Source organism: Aquarana catesbeiana, linkage group LG01 (assembly GCF_042186555.1).
Source record: "Aquarana catesbeiana isolate 2022-GZ linkage group LG01, ASM4218655v1, whole genome shotgun sequence".
Classification (NCBI taxonomy): Eukaryota; Metazoa; Chordata; class Amphibia; order Anura; family Ranidae; genus Aquarana; species Aquarana catesbeiana.
Genome location: NC_133324.1, coordinates 190912959 through 190937873, shown reverse-complemented (window position 1 = coordinate 190937873; position 24915 = coordinate 190912959). Strand labels below are relative to the sequence as shown.

Here is a 24915-nt window from a genome sequence, read left to right as displayed (position 1 = left end):
AAAAAGCAGCAAAAAAGTTTTAACCACTTGCCAACCCACAGTAGTACATATACTGCAGTGGGGCAGCATGTGCAAACCTGTACATGTCTCTGCTTGCTCCCCCCCCCCCCCCCCCCCCCCCCCCCCCCGACCGCTATCTTCCAGTACTCGGGGCCTGGTGATCTTGTGATCACAATGTCAACATAGCAGTTATGAAAAAAAATGTATTAAAAGATAATTTACATTTTTTAATTTTTTAACATGCTATCACCAGTCAGTGTCCCTGATTACTGCCACAGCAGTCATATGATGACTGTACTGTACTGGTGACAGTATGTAAAAAAAATAAATAAATCACCATGCCTCTTACTAAGAGCCCTTGCACACTGGGGCGGGGGCGGCGTCGGCGGTAAAACGCCGCTATTATTAGCGGCGTTTTACCGTCGGTATGCGGCCGCTAGCGGGGCAGTTTTCCCCCCCGCTAGCGGCCGGGAAAGGGTTAAATACCACCGCAAAGCGCCTCTGCAGAGGCGCTTTGCTGGCGGTATAGCCGCGCCGTCCCATTGATTTCAATGGGCAGGAGCGGTAAAGGAGCGGTAAACACTCCGCTCCTTCACCGCTCCGAAGATGCTGCTGGCAGGACTTTTTTTACCGTCCTGCCAGCGCACCGCTCCAGTGTGAAAGCCCTCGGGGCTTTCACACTGGATACACAGCAGCGGCACTTTCAGGTCGGTTTGCAGGTGCTATTATTAGCGCAATAGCGCCTGCAAACCGCCCCAGTGTGCAAGGGCTCTTAATGACACAGTCTGCTTTCCAAAAAAAGGATTATTTGGGGGCAATTTGTATGGCTTTTTAGGGCCTTAAGCACATCATAATTGATTAATATCTTCTTATTATTTATTATTATATTAATATAATATATACTATAGTTTGTGGACACTTTAACCTCAGACACCAATTAATATACACTTATTGGAATTTTTTTTTTACCAAAGACCCGTAGCAGAATACATTTTGGCCTAAGGCCTACATTTATGACGAATGTTATTGGATATGTTTTAAGATGAAAAGTAGAAAATATTGTATTTTTTTTTTTTTTCAAGATTTTTAGTGTTTTTTTTTTTTTTTTTTCTTGTACCGTAAAAAATAAAAACCCAGTGGTGATCAGATACCACCAAAAGAAAGCTCTATTTGTGTTGGGAAAAAAATGATCAACATTTAATTTGGGTACAGTATTGCATGACAGTGCAATTGCCAGTTAAAGTAGTGTAGTGCTGAATAGCAAAAAATGCCCTGGTTAAAACCTGTCCTTACTGACATTAGCTGCAGATATTTTGGAGCAATTTGTCTTCTAAGTTTATAGCAGTAACACTGTGGCTTTATTCACACTAAGGGCCAGTTCACACCAGATGCAGTAACGTGCGATTTTTCTCTGCACTAAAAATGCATGCACAGTGTTGTTTTCCATGTATTCCTATGGCTCTAATTCACACCATGCAGTCAGTTTCTGGTACAGTAACTGACCGGAAACTGATTACATGGTGTGAACTAGAGTCTTTGGAACACATGGAAAACACTGCGCATGCATTTTGTGCAAAAAAAAAAAGCGCACGGAACTGCATGTTGTGTGAACTGGCCCTTACAGACAGCTGCCTGAGAAGTAAATCACAGTGGTGCAGTGCCTGATTCAGCGCATCACACAGCTCTAATTCATTTTTTTTTTTTCCCCCCTCACTGAATTTATTTGTAAATTTTTGTATTTACAAAAGTACCCATCTTTCATGTCACTGTTCAGTGCTTCTGTACTGTGGCATATGATCCTGTACAGTGCGCTGTGAATGGGACACACAGAAAATTGTTTTCTGTGTGTCCTTGCAGTGATTGTCATTTTAGGCTTCATGTATACTGCTGCTGGTAAACGGACGTTTAGGAGCAGTTGGGCGTTTTTTTTTTTGTTTTTCAGCTGCCCCTGAACTCTCCTCTGTTATCTTATCAGTACATGTACACAGGGTCATTTATAGTTGTTAATAGGCAGTTGAGTTTAGAAGCATTTTTTGGAAAGTTCAGGACAAATGTTCAGAGGCATTTGAAATGCCAAATACCTGTAACAGCTGGTAAACACGGTAACTTGCATTTAACCGCGTTTTGGTTTACAGGCCTTTTTTCTTTTTGACTATTTAAAAAAAAAAGAAAAAAAAAACGCTTCTAAACACAAACACGGCAAAACTGAAATTTGTAAATGTTGGTTACTATCTGTCAAGTTAAATCGTTAAGGAGAGGTTGTAAAACGTCCCGTGTACATGAGGCCTTACAAATACAGTATAACAGCGGTCACCGCACATAGTGTGAATTCTGCCTGAAGTCTTAATCACGGCAGCTAAGCTCACCCTGCTCCACGCCTGCTCTATGTTTTACATTAGACACTGTTGAGAAGAATAAGCTAAGCTGCCTGAGGAAATGACTTGAACAACTGCAGGCCTTCTGTGAAATTGGAGGATGAATTGCTCTAAAGTGGATGTAGCTACTGAGGTCAGTGACTTGTTTCAAGCTCCTTTATTGCTTGTTAAGAATATGTAAATACTTTTATGTCTATAATCTGGCCTTGTGTTCACTTTTAAAAATGTGTTTTTCGCCAAATGTTATCTGCAGAGTATTCCCTCATGCCAGGACCATATAGTATGACTGGAAAGCCACCTGCAATCAGGCCTAATAACAGACTGGCTAAATGAGGCCTAGGAGCCTCTTTTGACCCTAGCTTATATGTATGTGTGTATAAAGCTTCAAAATGTTCATTTAGAATAAGGGTTAGTGTGCAGACCTTGTGATAACATATGCGATAATGCAACTAACAGGTGTAAATTGGCCCTAAAACTATTTCATGACTGCTAACCCTCACCAATGTATTGATGTTGCACAGTATTGCTCTCTAATGGAGGGTTATAACCTGTCTAGTAGCCTAAACAGGAAGTGAGGGAAAATCTCTTCAGGCCCCTTGCACACTGCTGCCTGAAAACGCTCGGTTTTCAGGCATACAGGGTTTTTTCTTCTTTTTTACTTATATAACCTACTATGTTACTATTTAGATAAGCACCTGAACCACCACAACATGCAGGGATATACAATGTAATGCTCACATATAATCACACACATTGGACAATTTGGACTTGATGGACTTGTCTTTTTTCAACCTCACCTGCTATGTAAATGCGTCCCCATTGTTTTCAATGTGCCTGTACACACAGGCGCTTAAATGTGCACTGTGTATTGATCAGTTAGGAAAAAAAAAAAGAAATCTGAGTTGGCGATTAGTATTTTTGCTCGTATATGTGCAAATAAGTGCAAAATGTCATGCCTCTTCCTGTTTTTGTATGTACATAATCTCAAATTTGATATACAACCCATCTGCAATTCTTTTCTGCTGGGATGTCTGATGCCCATACATCAATACAGTGTGCAGGACACGCCTTTGTTGTCACTGGGGTCACCAGATCTAGTGTCGCCAATAAAAGATTTCCCTTCTTTTTTTATGTTCTGGTGTCAACCCAAAGTTTGGGATTTTCTTTTGCTTTACTCTCTCTCCACTATATCAAGTAAAAAAAACTTTTGCTTTTAGTTATACTTTAAACTCCAGGCTAAATAGTTAAAATACACAACACAAATGAGAACACATTTTAAACTGGCAAAAGAGTCTGAGATTCTTTACAGGCAAGCCTACCAGACAGCAGAGCCATGACCTCCTCTGCAGCAGGACAGCTTGGTGAATCACACCCTCCATCCAATTAGCAGCAGGTCACAAATGAGATCATAACTCTTCTCATTCTGTTCTCTCCTGTCAGCATGTTCAGTCAGCTCATGCACACTGCAACAGATCCTTAATGGTTATTGGTTGGCGTTCCTGGTCCTTCTTGTGCGGGCTGAGTGCTGGTGATTACAGTAGGCAGATATTAAGACAAATTCAGGCATAGCTAGTATTTGCAAATAAAATGCACTTATGGTTTTGTTACCAAATACTTAGCATAAGTAATAAACTTGAATTATTGACCTCAAGGTTATAACATCACTAGCAAATTTCATTTTTCAAATGCTGCTGTAACTTAGTAGTTCTAAATTCTCAGCATTTTTTCTCTTAACCAAGGGTGCCCAACCTTTTTGACCTTTCTAGGCCACTTTGGAAGAAGGAGGAATAGTCTTGGGCCGCACATAAAATTCACTAACAATAAAGCTGCGTACACTCGATCTGAATATTGGCTGGTTCAGCAGGAACGCGTGTACAGCTGCCTTACAGCTGCCTGTCCAACAGAAGCTGGGCTCACAACTGCCTTTCTGTTGAATGGTCTTGCTGGAAAACTAGCAGCCGATCAGTGCGCTCAGCCAATGGCGTTCTGGCAGTCCACCTGTCAGAATACAAAGGCACAGCGAGGGAGATTGCCGCACCAACAACGCTTGTGTTGGTATGGCGATCTCAGTTTTTTTCCACTGGGCTGAACGAAAAAAAAACTGAGTGTGTGTACCCTGCTTAAAGAGTATCTTCATCCTGTAAACAAAAAATGTAAAAGTCAGAAGCTTCTTTTTACCTGTGGAAAAAAACAAGTCAGCAGATACAGATACTGTAGCTGCTGACTTTAAAAAAAAAAAAAAAAACACGCACTTACCTGCCCTTAGCCGACCTGGCTCTTTGCCGGTCTTCGGTTCCTGGCGCTGACGTCTTAAACGTGAGCAGTCGACTGTGACTCCTTGCGCCTTCAATGTCGGCTGCCCACTGCACATGTGCAAGCCACACTGTGCCCCATGAATGGTCCCACCGTCTCCTAGGACCTGTTACAGGTTCCAAGAGGCTGCGTAGTATTGGAGGGCCAAACTTCTGCTTGGATCGCAGTGGCAATCTGAATGGAAGTGGAAGCCGGCACCTCTCAAAATCAGGTTCCCCCCCCACAAAATAAGACTTTCCTATTATGGGAATTCAAACCTTTTTTTTTTTTTTTTAATTATAGTGCAAAAAAATATAGCCCCTAATATCACTTTAACTGGGTCCTTCTAAACATATTGGGTAAATGTGTAAATATGTGTAAAGAAAAGCAAGTAGATGTATGTGTTCATGTAATTGGCGCTGAGTGATGGCTTATAATTTGTCACCATTAAATAGGTTTTCCAGTCTAGTAGTGGATGTGACAAGCACATCCCCCTAGAATATTCTAGGGATTTCTTTTAGGTATGTGAGCCAATGATGGTGTTTTTGTCCAGTTCTCTTTATCAAAGTACCCAAGAAATGATTGTGTTCTCTTGCGTCCTTGGCGCCACCTGGAATTGATTAATTGATTTGTTATAAAGCGTCCAGTAGAAGGGAACAGAGAATCTCAATATTGCTGTCAGAGTGTCTGCAAGCATAGTTAATTTTCCAATGATTAATGATGCTGAGCCGTGTTCATTTCATCAAGTATCTGGGATATTCAGCCCTTGTGGAATAGATGGTGTGCAGCAGAGTGGTCCAGCCAATGTGCCCAGTGAGGCTTTCCTAGGCTTTTCAACTTAGAATAAAAATTATAATTTTATATAGCTTGCTTACAGGACAGCATGCAGTGATATGGTTGTCTGGTTATTATTGTGGATCTTGTTCAAGACAAAATTATTTGCTTTGCTTTTATGGAGAATAGTCTGACAGCTTGATTACAGGCAGTCAGCAGATGCACTGACCGCCCGTGCGTTTTTCTGCTGCTTTGTTTATAAACTGCGCTCCAGATAACTGAATCCACCTACCCCACCATGCAAAAGATGCCTTTTCCCCCATATTAAGGGGACATGGACCTCATTTCCACATCAGGCCCCCAAGAGAATAAGAGGGGGTTTCGACTTATTGGGATCTGGGAGCCCCTTATGTAATAAAGGGCACCCAGATATTTGCCCCCCCTCCCCAGAGGAACAAGTACAGAATACATTAGTACCCCTTGTAACTAATTTCCAAAAACATAATGTAACGGTATAACACCCACACCATGATAAAGTACTGATGATCTTTCCATGACAACACACTGCTATGTTGCCATCTCATGCTCCCTGCCCTGTGCTTCCTGGCATACGAAGCTTGGATAAGGGTCTGGTAAAAATTCTATGAGGGACCCCAAGCCGTTTGTATTTTATTTATTTTTTTTAAAGGCAAAATACAAATTTAAAAAAAGAAAAATGCTGTGGGTCCCGATTCCCGATCATGCTGACCCATTGCCCTACGGCCACAAAATGGCAGATCCCTAGTTAGCCGATGTTTATAGACCAGGCATCCTGGGTGCAATTATTAACTAAACATGGAGGAGGAGCTGAAATTTAGCAGTGGTTGCACTCCAGCTGCAAAATGACAGATCCCAGTCGTCTGTTTGTAAACAAACCAGCCCAGAGATCTGTTATTTAGCAGCAGAAGTAATGTAGATCCTTGTCAGTCACGAAGACCCACCATCTGATGATGAAACACTGGCCTCAACCCAATGATATTCACCTGAAGCTCTCCTGATGCAAAATAACGGATCCCCAGCCGGCTGCTTTATGTAAACTTCCTCAACATTCTGGGTGATGTCATCAACTGAATATGGACATGACTGTATTTGGTTGGTGACGAGATTCAGGCTCCCCAGCTGGTTTGTGTGCAGACACCAGCCGGGGATCTGTCATTTTGTTGTGGTAGTGCTGATGTTTGCTTGCCCATACATGGCCAGTTTTTCCATATGTACCCCTATATGTTGTAGTTTGGCTATTCGCCAAACTGCAAATGAATTGGATTGAACTCACGTTGGACCCAAACTCAAAACTCACCCCTACTGGTGACACTCTTACCATTAGTAAAAGTGAGGTAGTACCCTGAGCAGCAAAAAAAAAAAATATATACTCGATAGATACTCGATAACAGCATGATTTCAATTCTGATGCCTGTATGCAGGTAAACATTATGTTTTAATCACACCTCAGCATACAAGAGTGAAAAAAGTTAAATTACAGATTAGAAACCTTCAGGCTCCATTCACACAGGATCGTGAGCGGAATCGTCGTGATTCTCCCAGTCTCGGCACCCTAGTCGTGCCAAGATTCTATCACGACAAATCGTGCACATAAAATCACAGGACTTTTGTCGTCTAAAAGAATTTCCGGAACTTTATGCAATTTTGCACTGCTAGGTGTGTTTTCATTTATTTATTTTTTCATATGGACTGTGCACGATGTCTCATCATTTAGCATGGTGGCTGCATGGAGTTTGTGAAAATCAATTCTTTACTGTTGAGAATAAATATGACCTGCTGAATTAAAGATAAGCAATACCTGTACCTTCAATTTTTGCAGCCAAATTGGGATAACATTTACGTTCTCTTTTGTTACATATTAACATTCAGAGCAGACAGCCGCTGACAGTCAGCAGCTCTCTGCAGGCTGAATCCCGACAGCTGAGCCATGAGTGGTTGTTAGATCACTCAGTTCTCAGTCTCCGCCCCCGTTCACATCAGCGTGGTTTGACATGCGATTTGACAGGTCAAATCACAGCCTACAGTGCCTTGCAAAAGTATTCACCCCCTTGGCTTTTTTGTGTTTTGTTGCCTCACAACCTGGAATTAAAATGGATTGTTTGAGGATTTGCATCATTTAATTTACAGAACATGCCCACAACTTTGAAGATGATTTTTTTTTATTGTGAAGCAAACAACATATAGGACAAAATAACAGAAAAAGTCAATGTGCATAACTATTCAACCCCTAAAGTCAATACTTTGTAGAGCCACCTTTTGTGGCTATCAAAGCTTCAAGTCGCTTTGGATAAGTCTCTATGAGCTTACCACATCTTACCACTGGGATTTTTGCACATTCCTCCTTGCAAAACAGCTCCAGCTCCTTCAAGTTGGATGGTTTGCGCTTGCGAACAGCAATCTTTAAGTCTGACCACAGATTTTCTATTGGATTGAGTTCTGGGCTTTGACTAGACCATTCCAACACATTTACATGTTTCCCCTTAAACCACTCAAGTGTTTCTTTAGAAGTGTGTTTGGGGTCATTGTCCTGCTGGAAGGTGAACCTCCATCCTAGCCTCAAATCACACACAGACTTTTACAGGTTTTGCTCAAGTATATCCCTGTATTTAGCACCGTCCATCTTTCCCTCAACTCTGACCAGTTTCCCAGTCCCGACTGCTGAAAAACATCCCCACAGCATGATGCTGCCACCGTGTTTCACTATGGGGATGATGTTCTTTGGTTGATGTGTTGGGTTTGCTCCAGGCATAGCGTTTTCTTTGATGGCCAAAAAGTTCAATTTTAGTCTCAACAGACCAGAGCACCTTCCTCCATACATTTTGGGAGTCTCCCACATGCCTTTTCGCAAACTCAAAATGTGCCATTTTGTTTTTTTTGCTGTAAGTAATGGCTTTCTTGTGGCCACTCTGCCATAAAGCCCAACTCTATGGATCGTACTTGTTGTTGTCGTCCTATGTACAGATACTCCAGTCTCTTTTGTGGAACTCTGCAGCTCCTCCAGGGTTACCTTAGGTCCCTGTGCTGCCTCTATGATTAATGCCCTCCTTGCCCGGTCTGTGAGTTTTGGTGTGCGGCCATCTCTTGGCAGGTTTGCTGTTGTGCCATGTTCTTTCCATTTGGTTGACAGATTTGATGGTGCTCCTAGAGATCATCAAAGATTTGGATATTTTTTTATAACCGAACCCTGACTTGTACTTCTCAACAGCATTGTTCCTTACTTGTTTGGAGAGTTCCTTGGTCTTCATGGCAGTGTTTTGGTTAGTGGTGCCTCTTGCTTAGATGTTACAGCCTCTGGGGCCTTTCAAAAAGGTGTGTACATGTAATGACAGATCATGTGACACTTAGATTGCACACAGGTGGACATCATTTCACTAATTATGTGACTTCTGAAGGTAATTGGTTGCACCAGAGCTTTTTATGGACTTCATAACAAAGGGGGTGAATACATACACACATGCCAATTATCAGTTTATTTCTCAAAAATAGTTTTATGTATTTATTTTTCTAATTTTACTTCACCAACTTAGACTATTGTGTTCTGATCCATTACATATAATTCAGATGATAAAAATTGAACTAAAGGCTGTGAATCTAACAAAATAGGTAAAAAGCCAAGGGGGGTGAATACTTTTGCAAGGTACTGTATTGCTGGCAATGAGAGCGTCCCAAATGGTGCAACGCTGACTTTGCGGCGCCGCACTTATTTCCAAAAGTAGTTCCTGCACTACTTTCAGCGACTTCAATAAACTTCTGTGCATGAACCCTTACAGATGTCTTTCAAGTCTCCTCCGAAGTCGGACTGAAATGCGGCTTTGAAATCGTGCGCGTTCAGGTGAAGTCAGAAGATTTCAAAGCCGTGTTCAGTGTGAAGGAGGGCTCAGAGGCGGCAGGGGACAGCTACAGCTGAGATTGGTGCTGCAGTCATCTAGGGAAGTATAATTTTATTTTATTTTTTTCTGATCCCAATACTCTTTTAATGCTCACCGATATAGGTACTGTCTGTCTGAGTAATAAAACTTCATTTTTAAAAAAAATTTTTTTTGTATTAATTTTTATTATAAAAGTAAGAGGACAATGTATAACTAGTACAATATTTGACACTGTTTTTGATAAACTAACACATCGACATCTGGTTTAATGGATGTACAGTAGTAGCAATTCTCAATGAATTATCAATGTGCTTATCAGATATTTTGATTCTAAAGTTTGCCCTTCGTGTGCTTCATCCTTTGTTGTTCACAAATATAGGTATTGCCGAAAATTAATAACCAAAATAAGGAGTGATTGTGAAGAGTGGGATATTTTTCTTTTGGAAGAAAAAAAACTTATAGATGTTTGGTAAAGACGCTGTCCAATTTTACATTAACCGATGTGTTCGCCAAGTATAAACACATTTTACAAAAAATTCCCCCCTAAAATATCAACATTTTTAGGTAAATTTACGATATTTTCTTTTTGGGCTGTATTCATTTGTCTTGAGTCGCATGCAGTCCGTAGATTGCACATGGTTGCAGCATGGTGGTGTAGCATTTATAGCGTTATAGTTGCCGACCATGGATTGCTTTTCAGAAGTGCAACATATTGTGCTACTATCCTGTAATTGATGGTTTGCCACATGTCATGTGATGACCACAAATACATATAATATAAGCTTTCCTAATGAGTCCCAGAATGTTTAATTTCGCAACCATAGGTTCTCTGATGTTGTCTTTTCCTATCGGAATTGAGATATCTATATCTGAGTCTTTGAACACCTGTAAGTACCCAGGTACAATGTGTGGGCTCCCTATTTACAGGTATGGGGGTGCTTGGCAGACCTTCATTCCAGCCACTGCAGAACTGGCCCCTTTTTTTTAAGTTAATACACCACACAGAAATCTAAGAGCTGGTATCTGAGACTAACTTAACATTACCACTGGAAGGATATCAGCTAGCTAAAAATCAGGTACTTAAATTTAAAGCTTGTATTATAGCACCATAAATCTACTGTAGACCTGGGGACTATTAAGTAGCAGAGTTTTATGGAAAATGCCTGAATGTTTTGCTCACGGTTTCTTGCAGCCTCATTTGTTAGTAAAAAGCCTCTTCCTCTATATATCACATAGTTTTGTGTTGAAGAAGAGGGAAGTAAATCGGGAAATGCCACAAATACTATCTTATCCGGAGTTATGGCCTTTTCTTCTTGACATTGACCTTGATTCCAGGCTTGTATGTTGTATTGGGAATGACATCAGCCATCCGTAAGATAAGATTTCTGGAATGTATTTATGGGCCTTCTAGTATTTACATCTTTTACAAGTAAGCCCCCTGTTCACACTGAATGTGACTTTGAAATTGTGCTACTTCACTTGAAGTAGCACGATTTCAAAGCTGCAGGTCATTGCGTTTTCAGGTGCGACTTGCCTGACATCTGTGCGACTTCATGCACAGATGTCAATGCAAGTTGCACCTGAATTCGCAATAAAATAGTGCAGGAAACTTTTTTTCGTATAAGTGCGGCACCGCAAAGTCGGAGTCGCACTGATTTGAACAGTTCCGTTGCCAACAATAGGGTGCGATGTGTCATGCAATTTAAAACTGTCAGATTGCATGACAAGTCACACCGGTGTGAACGGGGGCTTAAAGGGATGTTATTCAGAGCTATTAATCAAAAGGAATAAGGTCAAAGTCCTGCCTAAGGCCAAGCACCACAGCATCTGCTGCTATTTTTGTAAACTGGAAAACAAATTTGTGTGCCCCACTGATCTTGGTTTCACGTTCTCACTATGGGCTTGGACTTTGTGATTTTTTTTTTTTGAACTATGCCCCACTACCCTCTGCTATAGATCAATTAGACTGCCTCGATGACAATTACGCATGCTATAATTAAGCAGGTAGGTGATGACTCCAGGGAAAGTTAAAGTGGAAGTCCATGCTAAAACTAAAATCCCTGCATCTATAGCAATCCATGATCTAACACTAACCTATCTAGCCCTGTATAGAAAAAAACAGTATACATACTTTTTTCTGCAGGCGATCCAACCCGGATCCAGGGCCGTCTTTAGCGTAGGGCAAACGGGGCACTTGCCCTGGGCCCAATCTTTGTTGGGGGGCCCGCGCTAGCCGTGAATTGGGGCCCCGATGACAGCTTTGCAGAGCGCACAGAGGACACGGGAGGATGTATTCCTCGCTAGCCAGCTGAGAGGGGGCGGGGCCGGGAGCTCCACTGACGCTCTGACCCTGCCCACGTGCAGCCTGTGTACTCAGAAAAGAGCTTCTGTAGTGAGAGCCAGTGATCGTAGTGGGAGTGTCAGTGGAGCTTCCGGCCCCGCCCCCTCTATACTGGCTGGTGAATACAGAGGTCCGGGGGCGGGGACGGAAGCTCCACTGACACTCACACTCCGATCACTGGCTCTCACTACAGAAGCTCTTTTCCGAGTACACAGGCTGCACGTGGGCGGGGTCAGAGCGTCAGTGGAGCTCCCGGCCCTGCCCCTCTCAGCTTGCTAGCGCGAAATACATCCTCCCATGTCCTCTGTGCGCTCTCTAAGGTTGTCATCGGGGCGACAATTCACGGGTGATGTGGGCCCAGGGCCCCCCCAACAAAGCATCAGTGGAGCTCCCAGCTGCTTTAGTGAGAGCAGAGAGTGGAAACCCCGCCCACAGTCCTGAATGTATGTAGTGAGTTTGGCTGGCCAGGTATGTCCTTACAACCATAAAATGCCTGACTGTTTAAACCCTGAGCTGTGTTATTTCACTGTAAAGCTGTGCGTTGCTGAAAGTTCTCTGACCATCCCCTGTATAATGTCTGCAGTCTCTGATTGTCTCCTGCAGTATGTCCACAGTCTCGGATTGTCTCCTGCAGTATTTACACAGTCTCGGATTGTCTCCTGCAGTATTTACACAGTCTCGGATTGTCTCCTGCAGTATTTACACAGTCTCGGATTGTCTCCTGCAGTATTTACACAGTCTCGGATTGTCTCCTGCAGTATGTCCGCAGTCTCGGATTGTCTCCTGCAGTATTTACACAGTCTCGGATTGTCTCCTGCAGTATTTACACAGTCTCTGATTGTCTCCTGCAGTATTTACACAGTCTCGGATTGTCTCCTGCAGTATTTACACAGTCTCGGATTGTCTCCTGCAGTATGTCCGCAGTCTCGGATTGTCTCCTGCAGTATGTCCGCAGTCTCGGATTGTCTCCTGCAGTATGTCCGCAGTCTCGGATTGTCTCCTGCAGTATTTACACAGTCTCTGATTGTCTCCTGCAGTATGTCCGGAGTCTCTGATTGTCTCCTGCCGTATGTCCGCAGTCTTTGATTGTCTCCTGCAGTATGTCCGCAGCCTCTGATTGTCTCCTGCAGTATTTACACAGTCTCTGATTGTCTCCTGCCGTATGTCCGCAGTCTCTGGTAATCTCCTGCAGTATGTCCGCAGCCTCTGATTGTCTCCTGCAGTATGTCCGCAGTCTCTGATTGTCTCCTGCAGTATGTCCGCAGCCTCTGAGTGTCTCCTGCAGTATGTCCGCAGTCTCTGGTAATCTCCTGCAATATGTCCGCAGTCTCTGATTGTCTCCTGCAGTATGTCCGCAGTCTCTGAGTGTCTTCTGCAGTATGTCCGCAGTCTCTGGTAATCTCCTGCAGTATGTCCGCAGTCTCTGATTGTCTCCTGCAGTATGTCTGCAGTCTCTGAGTGTCTCCTGCAGTATGTCCGCAGTCTCTGGTAATCTCCTGCAGTATGTCTGCAGTCTCTGATTGTCTCCTGCAGTATGTCCACAGCCTCTGAGTGTCTCCTGCAGTATGTCCGCAGTCTCTGGTAATCTCCTGCAGTATGTCTGCAGTCTCTGATTGTCTCCTGCAGTATGTCCGCAGTCTCTGATTGTCTCCTGCAGTATGTCTGCAGCCTCTGAGTGTCTCCTGCAGTATGTCTGCAGCCTCTGAGTGTCTCCTGCAGTATGTCCGCAGTCTCTGGTAATCTCCTGCAGTATGTCCGCAGCCTCTGAGTGTCTCCTGCAGTATGTCCGCAGCCTCTGGTAATCTCCTGCAGTATGTCCGCAGCCTCTGGTAATCTCCTGCAGTATGTCCGCAGTCTCTGATTGTCTCCTGCAGTATGTCCGCAGTCTCTGATTGTCTCCTGCAGTATGTCCGCAGCCTCTGAGTGTCTCCTGCAGTATGTCCGCAGTCTCTGGTAATCTCCTGCAGTATGTCCGCAGTCTCTGGATTGTCTCCTGCAGTATGTCCACAGTCTCTGACACTCTCCTGTAGTATGTGTATTAATGTGCCCCTTTACTTGCTCAATTATTTGGGATTGCTCCACTGTTCAGTGAGAGGTAATGATGTGCATAAACCTCTAGCAACCAATCATCAAACAGTAGTGATCTGCTTTAATCTCTAGCAACCAATCAGTAAGTGCTAATGATGTGCTGTAACCACTAGCAACCAAATAGTGAGCGCTAATAATGTACATTAACCCCTAGCAACCAATCAGCAAGCAGAAATTATGTGTTGTAACCTCTAGAAACCAGCCATTGAGCAGTAATGATAGGCTGTAACCTCTGGCAAACAATTGCAATTGCTGCGTGATCTGCTGCAGTAAACTGATTTTGAGTCTACCTGCTATTTTTTGTATGTCTCAGAATGGAGGGGGGGCCCCAAGAAAATGTTTGCCCAGGGCCCAATCAAAATTAAAGATGGCCCTGCCCGGATCCCACACTGAACTGTCAGCCGGGGCTTCGCTTTGTAGGCGGATTCAGAAGACACAACGGAAGTGCCACAGTAACACTATGGGTGACGTCACTTCCCATTCATTTCACAGCCGTTGTCGGCCGTGTCCTCTGCATAGCTGCCGCCGCTGTAGATCAGTTCAGATCGCCTTCAGAAAAGGTATGTATACTGATTTCTTCTTTACAGGGCTAGATAGATTAATGTTAGATTGTGGGTGTATATAGATGTAAGGATTTTAGATTTAGCACGGAATGCCACTTTAAACCAGTGAATAATGACTCCAGGGAGAAGTGGAATTCTGATAACGAAGTAAAGCTGGACAGACTTGAATTTAAATTTTGGCCAGTTCAACAGGAACCAGGTGGATTTTCTATCTATGTATGGTTGTTTCCGTTCATGAGAAGTCGATCCATTAGACGACTTCTTCTAATGAACAGGACTGCTGGAAAATTTATATTTCACAAGCACTGCATCAAATAGGCTGATCTGTGTATTCTGACAGCTGGGAAATGGGGGAGTATCCCCACTGTCAGAATATGACACAGGGACAGGGTGGATTTGATTTAAATCAAGTCTATTTTAAATCTTGATTTAAATTGCTATTAAAAAAAGCTTGATTTAAATCATCATTTTTAAAGAGCAACTGTCATCTCTGTCCCACAGCGGCTCCTCCTCTGACCCACTGTTGACTCACTGACAGTTCCATTCACTTTAATGGGACGGTTGGTGATGTGGCAGTGACAGCAAGGTGAAGGACGTGACGGCAGCAGGTGAGTGAATGCCCGCTAACAGGAACTGCCATGATGGATCTGGAATGACAGGTGATCTTTAAATGGAAGGACTTATCCTTGCTGGTAGTTAGAATCATTAATATTTGCAAACAAAAATGAAGGTTTCCTATTTAGAATAATAAGCTGTCGGGTTAGTGAAGCAGCGATATCAGAACCGATTTTAAGGTAACCGCTTGCCGACCAGCCGCTGCAGTCAAACTGCGGCAACATGGCTCGGCTGCGCGAATCGCCGTCATGTTACGTCGCAATCACTGCCGGGCTCCCGCGTTCGCTTGGGGCACACGAAGAACCGGGATCTGTATGTGTAAACACACAGTTTCTGGTTCTCTGTATGAACAGACGATCTCTCACTTCTCCCCTCAGAGTATGAACAGCGATCTGTCATCTCCCCTGCACAGTCCCCTTCCCCCCTTCAGGTAGAACACACAATAGGGAACACATTAACCCCTTGATCGCCCCCTAGTGTTAACCCCTTCACTACCAGTGACATTTTTACAGTAATTAATGCATTTTTAAAGCATTGATCTCTGTAAAGATGCCAATAGTCCCAAAAATGTGTCCGACGTGTCTGCCATAATGTTGCAGTCCCGATAAAAATCGCAGATCACCGCCATTACTAGTAAAAAAAAAAAAAAAATAATAAAAATGCCATAAAACTATCCCCTATTTTGTAGACGCTATAACTTTTGTGCAAACCAATCAATATACGCATATTGCAATTTTTTTTTTTTTTTTTTACCAAAAATATGTAGAATACATAGCAGCCTAAACTAAGAAAAAAAATGTGTTTTTTTTATATATTTTTGAAGGATATTTATTGTAGCAAAAAGTAAAAAATAGTGTTTTTTTTTCAAAATTGTCGCTCTTTTTTTTGTTTATAACGCAAAAAATAAAAACCGCAGAGGTGATCAAATACCACCAAAATAAAGCTCTATTTGTGGGATTAAAAGGACGTCAATTTTGTTTGGGTGCAACGTCGTGCGACCCAGTAATTGTCAGTTAAAGCGATGCAATGCCGAATCGCAAAAAGTGCTATAGTCAGGAAGAGGGTAAAATCTTCCGGGACTGAATCGGTTAATAGGTTAATCACACATAGTTGGAGAACTAATCAAATTCTTTTATTTAATTAAAACAATAACATTATATTACATATTCTTGTATTTGCTTAAACATGTTTAGTAACTGAAGTGCATTAACAAAATATATTTGAAAAGACAAACAAAAGAACTTAAACTGAATATATCAGCTGGGTCCACATAAAAAAAACTTCAAACGCGGTCCTTTCATCACAGCACGTCTTCTCATGATGTTGTTTCATTTGGGCCACCAGGCCTTGCATCTTTGTTGCATTGCTTGCATTTTCCATGCATACCTGATTTTTCCCATAGGTAGAGAAACTTTAAAATCCTCCCAGATTGGGTCTCTTTTATGGCCTGCTGCCAATTTTCTCCTCGAGGGAGGAATAAAGCACTTCAAGCTATGTGCAGAAAGATCACAAGGTTTATAAGCTGCTTAGAAGGTTTCACTTTGATTTTACCTGCTTGCCCTTCTTACTCACACTTAGTGCCTGGTACAGATGCATTTCGCGTCAAACAATCATACAGTTTGTAGTGTACATAGATTTGCAAAACCATGGGATAAAGGAATATTCCGAACTTTGTTTTATCTCATGGTTACTGTGAAATTGTGTGACTGCATCAATGCAGTGCATGTTATCGCAGCTTGCAGAGCTTGGATTCATTGAATGAGTTTACCAAAAATGTAAATATTGCAGAATATACAGCCTCGTGCTACATAACTAAGCTCCGTTTCATGCTGAATAAACTAAATTGTTAATGTATCTAAAATAGAAAGCTATCTTTAGATAGATTTTTACTCCAAAATCATTTTAGTAAAATGAATTTTCATAAAAATAAAAAAAATCAGATTAAAAAAAAAAAATCATAGATTTTTATCCACCCTGCACAGGGAAGAGGATTCCCACATCCATATCAAATGTGTGGCTGGGGGAATTGGTTAATTTTTTTTTCTCTTTAAGCTGGCTGGCTGAACAGGAAATACTGACCCAGCTTAAAACATTGATCAGACGGATGCACAGAGGAAAGTAACAAAGGTACTATACCTCACAGGGATCATTTTATAAAAAAAAAAAAAATACATAGCAGTTTGTCCAGGGAAAATACATGTACATTCGTTCTGTGAAAAAAAAAAAAGAAGAATGCTATTATATAATCTATCTCCTGTGCTGGTTGAATGTTTTAATTGGCTTAAAATGGGAAAGCCTGCATTTTGCCACTGGGTGGCGTGAAGTATCTTGTGAATTTCCTATTATGCTTATCGCAATCAAATGGCCAAATGTGGTATTTTTTTCTTTTAAATTAATGAAAATATTAAACCAACATGGCAAATGGCCTAATAACATTTTTATTTATTGTTTGCCCCATTGGCACAGAATGGATCTACATGCACTTTCACTGGGTGAATTGCTTTGCATTTTTTTATAGCTATGTGCTTTTTTAGCTTTAAAGTCTCTAGATTTTGAGAAAGCAGTATATTGAATTTGAATGTGTATTTTTAAATGCAGGGACATATAATTTACCTCCTGTCAGTCATTTCAGGCTAGAAAGAGTCTGACTGCAATGTCCTTCATTGCATTTACAAGATAGGAAGTGAGCGGTGTCATATAATCTCTCTTAGACAACCTCATCTCTATTTACATTGGTAGACATTGCTGTAAATATTATCCATGCCTATATAAACCATCTTGTGCTTTAATTTTATTGGCTAGTAAAATAAATGGCAAGTTACCTTTATACAAAAAGCTACTAGGATTAGTCATAAATGCCTATGTTTTTATGAAAGAAAACATGTCATGAAAAATGATGTAGACTGTCATGACTGAATTCTCCCTCTGAAAATGCTAGTCCTCTGGCTGCCGTCTAAAAGTTCCAGCAGTTTAACTGATCAAGAAAAATGATTGCAGATCAGGACCTCAGATTTTGTTTGCTGCATGGTTTCTCCAGGTCAGCAACTCAAAGTATTGAAGTTGGAGAAAATCGAGCAATGCTAACCCTCATGTTCTTCCCAGCACAGGTTCCCCTAAGGCGGACTTTGCCTCAGATATTTCCTGCATATTAAGCATGGCTATGTGTACATATACGTCTCTATACGGCTGGACTGGACACCTGTGCCCTCCACTCACACATAAATGTCAGAGCCCCATGCGATGAGGCTAAAATGCCCAGTGTGCATGAGGCCTAATGCTTGAATGTGTTATATCTCAATAAGATCACAATACACTTGGCAATGCCAATCAGCCATTATAGTAATCCATCAGTCCCCTCATCGGCCACACTGACTTGCTAGAGTATACATTTATTCCAAACCCATGACTACTCCCCCCCCCATCTCCCAGCTGTAGTGTATTCACATGAACATTAATGGCACCCCAGTCTTAGTCTATAGGGTCCAATATTGAGTTGGCCCATCATTTGCAGCTCTAACAGCTTCAACTCTTCCGGGAAGGCTGTCCACAAGGTTTAGGAGTGTGTCCATGGGAATGTTTGACCATTCTTCCAGAAGCGCATTTGTGAGGTCAGGCACTGATGTGGACGAGAAGGCCTGGCTTGCAGTCTCCGCTCAAATTCATCCCAAAAGTGTTCTATCTGGTTGAGGTCAGGACTCTATGCAGGCCAGTCAAGTTCCTCCACCCCAAACGTGCTCATCCTTGTCTTTATGCACCTTGCTTGGTGCACTGGTCTAAATTATTTGGTGGAGAGGGGATTATGGTGTGGGGTTGTTTTTCAGGGGTTGGGCTTGGCCTCTTAGTTTCAGTGCAGGGAACTCTTAAGGGGTCAGCATACCAAGACATTTTGGACATTTTCATGCTCCCAACTTTGTGGGAACAGTATGGGATGGCCCCTTGCTTGTTCCAACATCACTGCACACCAGTGCAAACAGCAAGGTTCATAAAAACCTGGATGAGCGAATCTGGGGTGGAGGAACTTGACTGGCCTGCCTGGCCCTGACTTCACCCAGTTAGAACACATTTGGGATGAATTTGACCAGAGACTGCGAGCCAGGCCTTCTCATCCATATCCGTGCCTGACCTCACAAATGCACTTTTGGAAGAACGGTCAAATATTCCCATACACTCAACTCAATATTGTACCCTACGGACTAAGACGCCATTAAATTTCGTAAGTGTGTAAAGGCAGGTGTCCCAATACTTTTGGCAATATACTGTGTGTATGTATGTATGTATGTATGTGTGTGTGTGTGTGTGTATGTATGTATATATATATATATATATATATATATATATATATATATATATATATATATATATATATATATATATATAGATATATATATATATATATATATATATAGATATATATATATATATAGATATATATATGTGTGTGTGTATGTATATATATATATATATATATATATATATATATATATATATATATATATATATATATATATATATATATATATATATATATATAGATATATATCTATATATATAGAAATTTTTTTATTATACATTTTCTAAATCGATACAAAAGCATGCCACATTAAACTTTCAAGTTTGTGTGTGTGTGTGTGTGTATGTATATATATATATATATATATATATATATATATATATATATATATATATATATATATATATATATATATATATATATATATATATATATATATAATTTTTTTTTTTTTTAAATTGGCACAAAGGCTGCTCTGTTTGGTAAAATCTTCATTCCTCACACTTAGTAACCAATTGTGCATTGGTTATATACATATGCTCATGTTACTACTTGTACTGAGATTGAAATTTTTTTAATAAAAATATATTGAAAATGAAAAGCATTCTATGAATGAAGAAAGCTCATCTCAATTCATGGAGTGCTTTTCATTGAGGGAAGTGACATATTTTGTGAATGAAAGGTGGGCAAGGTCCCAACAGCTCATTGTAACCCCATGAGTATACGGGGCACTTTATTCAATGTATGTATCGTCCCTTGTGCTGATTAAAAAAAAACACTGAAGTTTGGATTTTAAGGAGGTATTTATATAGGCTTGTTAAGTTTCTCTAAAAAAAAAAAAATCTAGACTTGAAATCTGTCGATTAAAAAAACCCATGTGGGTGTCCTAAGTGTTTACATTTTGTTAGGTATTCTGTTCCCTCAAGCAGCTGTCACGTTTTTATAAGGGGTAAGAACATGCCTGTGAGTCAGATCTAGTTCTTTCCCACAGCAGATCAGCATCATGTGGCGTAGCACTGACTGGCAGCGTACAACACTCATTATGCCGAGCTGTCCTATGAGGTTATGCTGGAGTTACAAAGATGCTGGGTGGGACTACTCAGATTTCCTTTTAGGAAGTTGGCTGCAGGGGTGGCTCAGTGTTTAAATTAGATTGCTTCCTCCAGGATTTCTCAGACTCCAGTGTGTAGTGAGGGATCCTGCTAAACACAATCTGTTCGATGACTTGCTATTTTTATTGAGATGTGCATGGCATTGGGGCGTCTTGAAGTTACCTGATCCTTCTACAGAAATAAAGACTCAAGGAAGTTTTCAGACCTACATGAAGCCCAAGGTGATTGTAAAATGATACTGAAATCTTAGATGGTGATATTCTCTCGTTATTGATCTTTGAGTTTTGATTATCACGTGTTTGCCATACTGGCTATAGCACTGCTGGCTTTCCGTAGTCCTAGCCAGTATGACCTTTAACATGGTCTTCACAAGTAAGTCAACCTTACAGCAGCAGGTTGTGACTCCTGAAAGCATGTGAGTACACAGTTTCTTTTCTTTTTATAGTTATTTAAAATGTATTTTTTTTTAATTCCTTTTAGATTGCCTAGATTCTTTCTTTCTTTCTACTTTGGTAAACCTTTGAGGCTGATTCATAAAAACTTGCGCAGGGGAAACTAATGCTATTGCTTGGAGCAACCTAATTGGACTTTCTTTATCTCCCGGTTCTGCCTTTTCTGAAGTCTTGGAAGTGATCCCTTTTAATTTTCCTCAGGGATAGGAAATGATGGGTTGTTATGAGAATCTACTACATTTTTGCTTTTCTCCAGTCAGCATACACTGTGTAATTTTGCGTCTTTCATCAGCAGTAGGAGACACGTGGGCTGTCGTATATATCTTCCTCTTAGATTTATAGTTGCCCACCTGAGTGTATGTTTAATAAAATGATAATGGAGTGCAGTCGGTATCAGAAACGTGCTGTTCTAGCCTTTTAAACTCTGCATTCTGTTTTGCAGAGGAGTGGTTCAGACTCATAATTGATATGATGGAGGTAATTACACGAAGATTTTCTTCCTTTTACTGCAATGCGCTCTAAGTTAATCTTCATCCATCATGTTTTTTCTGAGTTTTAACTGCAGACATTATTGATCATCCTTCAAGTTCCTGTCTATTTAAATTAAGTATTCTGTAGAAATGCTGCAGGTTTGTGTTCACGTCTACGCTGAAAGGAAACCTTCATAAAGGATGCAAGAGATGTATGAAACTTGTTTTCTTCTGTATTAGATAAATTATGTTGTTGGTGGGAGGATGCTAGTAGTGGTTGTTGGTCACATGCAGCTAGACTTGTGCTTTTACATAGTTGTTTCACTCATAATCCAAGTGACTTCCTTTGATCGGCATCTCCATTGGCTTGTTTATTTAAAGCAAAGTCATTTGAATTAGGATGATTGAGCTGCTCATGTAGCTTTAAAGACTAACTTCACTCCCCTGTGCACTTTTTTTTTTTTTTTTTTTTTTAATCTTTTCCTCCTCAGACAGTTTCTTTCCCCCCATACAAGTCTATAGGATGCAAAAGCAGCTTGATGCAGGTAAGGTCGTCAACTGTAGGTCAAATCTCCAGAAGCATCTCAAACTGATGCCACAAGCAAGTTTAATTTTTCCGACACAAGCTGCCTTTGTCAAAACAAGCTCAAAGCAGTCAACTCAAACCTACATACCCCAAAATCAGAGACTGTTGCGTTTCATAGGCGTTATCTCAAAAGCAGAAAAATGGGGAACTTCACCAACACACTTTGCTGTAGTGGCAATCTTGTCCTTTTTTTCGCATAATGTAACAAGCATCACAAGCCAACATTTCAGGACGTCCCAGGATTCTTTTTTGAAGACAGAGATCCTGGACCATAGGCCTGTCATGCTTGTTAAGCTGGCCATACATGAATGGAAATTCTTCTGGTTCAGCATGGGCTGGTCGAGATGTCATCCACCCCACTTAGGTATATCCGCCAAACCGTGCCTCCTGCCCTCCAAACCGTTCCAGCAGACTGAGAGCTAATACCAGCCCTTTTACCCCAAGCATCCTACACAGACAAGATGTTGCGTTAGAACTAAAGGAATGACTGTTTGTTGAACAGAAATACAAGTTTTTATACACTTCAAAAGTAGGTCAGTCACCACATGAACAATAAAACCAAATGTTACCCCAAACATCACACACTGATTAGATAACAAGGTAGAGTTGATACGAGGCTAATCCCATCATGAAGGAACCTCCAAGAGTTAGCCAACAAACAATAGGTGACTCAATTAACAATGGGACTGTACACCTAGGAGGCACACAATGGGAGAGGGACACAACATAAACCGTGATCCCACCCCACCTCAGGCTGGCCGGCAACAGCCTACAACAGTCTGAGACAAACTCATACAATGTTCCAGTAGTCTGAAAAAGTGGCATAGATCTCTTGAGGGATATTGTTGCAAGTCTCAAGTGAAGGAGCCTCTCCAGCCCAGTCTGGGAGGGCCACCATATTTCCTCTGACCATTAACTTGTACAAGATTAATATTGCATCCATCCACTCCAGAAGGAAAGCCTTTAGTCTTTATTCAGAGAAGTAATCAAAGCCTTGCTCTCAGCGTCTATTACATGGTTGTCCAATAGTGAATGATCTGCTCTCTCCATGGGCCATAATCGGTGGGTAGGAGGCTTGCCTCTAGTCATCTCAAAAATCCCTGTTTTGGTTGGGTCTGTCATAATGATTTCAAGATGTGCTGGTGAAGATCCCTTTTAATCTATGATTGTATGGTTGCACATACAACTACAGCACCCTGTATGAACTGTAGTCACAAATGTAATGTGTGCAACAGATACAAATTAATCTAACGCTAAACCTACGCTCTGACACATTTTAAGCCTAATCTATCTAGCCCTGTAAAGAAGAGATTGCTGTACTCACCTATTCTGCAGTCGCTCCGGTTCTGTCCCATACTGAGCTGTCAGCAGCGTCTTCAGTGTGGAGGCAGGTGCAGGAGAGGCAGCGCACAACTGAAGCCCAATAGTAACTCTATGGGTGATGTCACTTCCCAGTCGTTGCTGGCTGTCTCTCTCTACACAACAGCTGCCTCTGCAGGCTGGACTGGTTTCAGAAAAGGTAGGTATAACGATTTTTTTTTTTGGGGGGCGGTGGGGGTGGGTTCTTCTTTACAGTGTTAGGTAGATTAAGTTTAGAATATGGCTGAGAGTAGGTTTAGCGTTAGGTTTTGGCTGAGCTTCTACTTTAAAGGACGTGGACTGTTTGACTTTGGTAATGGGTATTTGTAGTGACTGGAGCAGATGGCACCACGCAGATCATAGTAAAATAAGATCTCACCAGCACTCTTTTTGAAAATAAATATATACTTCTTTTAATAGTGCACTGTCACATCAATCAAATAAGTCCACATTTAGGGGATGCGCAGGGTCCCTTTCTCAATGCAACATAGAGACTCTGCATGTCCCTGAAACGTTGATGTGTTTTACTAATGTGACTTTGCACTAATAAGTGAGTCTATATGTTTATCATTTTCCTAGTGACGTCTCATTGTTTTACTGCGCCACAATACAACTTTTCTATCCAAAGGTAATTTAAAGGTAACTACATTTTTGTCACTGCACAAATACAACATTTTTACAGCTCTTAAGTGACAATAGTGTTACACTGCAGATAATCTTTTAGGATGGGAACGCTGCAAGATTTTACATATCTCCTCATCAGAATGCAAAATGTTCTGTGAATGGAGGAGGGGCGGTCCTGTCATTCATCTGCCACTCCCCATTCACAGAGACTTTCATTTTGTGAAAACAATACAAGGAATTTTCTGAATGGAGAACAAGACAGAAAGGGGTGGACAGCTGTCTAGACTTCTTAAATGTGCTGCAATGGTGGAGCTGGGGAAGTTAACCCCCGCAGTACTGGAAGTTCAGCAATGTGAATGGAGCCTGTTATCACAGCAGGGAGCATTTCTATGCGAAGGAGCAATTGTTAAGATGTGGGATATACATCATTAGATGTAAGTAATGTACCAAACTAAACCTATATCCCAGAAAAAATGTTTTAACCTCAGCTTTAAAGTGCACCTGTCAATACCTTAAGGCTTATAGCATTGCAAAGTTTGACTCTTTCAGCAGATTGAACAGATTACAGCAGCCTAGGATTTGGGCTTCGGGGAAGCAGAAGAGAAAATGTAAAGGTATTTGCAGGTACAGCCCAGAGCCTGCAGTACAGTGCTGGAGCCTGTTCAATCCCCCTAGGGCACAGACAGGTGCACTTTGAGAGACTCTCATGATCTAGACTACAAGACTAATGTTTTTCTTTAAGAGTGGAAATGTGATTGTCTCATTACACATTCACTTTAAATTCATCACTACATTATGAGTCAGGCATGGTCTTAGTGCTGTAGACTCAGATCCCCCATATGTTTATTAGGTCAAAAGTCTTCTCTTGCTGGATGTTTATTGTCTCATAACACAGGGAGCAATCTCTGTAATTACAAGCATTGCTCCAAACATTGTGTGCCATTTACCATCACATAATTTAAGAGCTTTGCGTTTTGTATCTACAATTTACTGTCCCATAAATGTAGCTGTATTGGATTTATCCACTTTTTTCCTAGTGCGTTCTTTGACTAAGGCTACTTTCAC

The 24915-nt window shown here is 41.3% G+C and overlaps 1 protein-coding gene across 3 annotated transcripts in view; it reads left to right on the top strand.

The window, feature by feature from the left end:
• Positions 1 to 24915, top strand: part of MCC (MCC regulator of WNT signaling pathway) — a 530407-nt gene that overhangs the window by 253136 nt on the left and 252356 nt on the right. The window contains exon 1 of one of the 3 annotated variants that reach the window (XM_073624627.1): positions 20253 to 20580. The exons of the other annotated variants lie outside the window; for them this stretch is intronic. Within the exon in view, the coding sequence (XP_073480728.1) occupies positions 20569 to 20580 (12 nt within the window). The 5' untranslated portion in view covers positions 20253 to 20568. Of the gene's footprint in view, positions 1 to 20252; positions 20581 to 24915 lie in introns of those variants that run through there. 3 annotated transcript variants of the gene reach the window in all.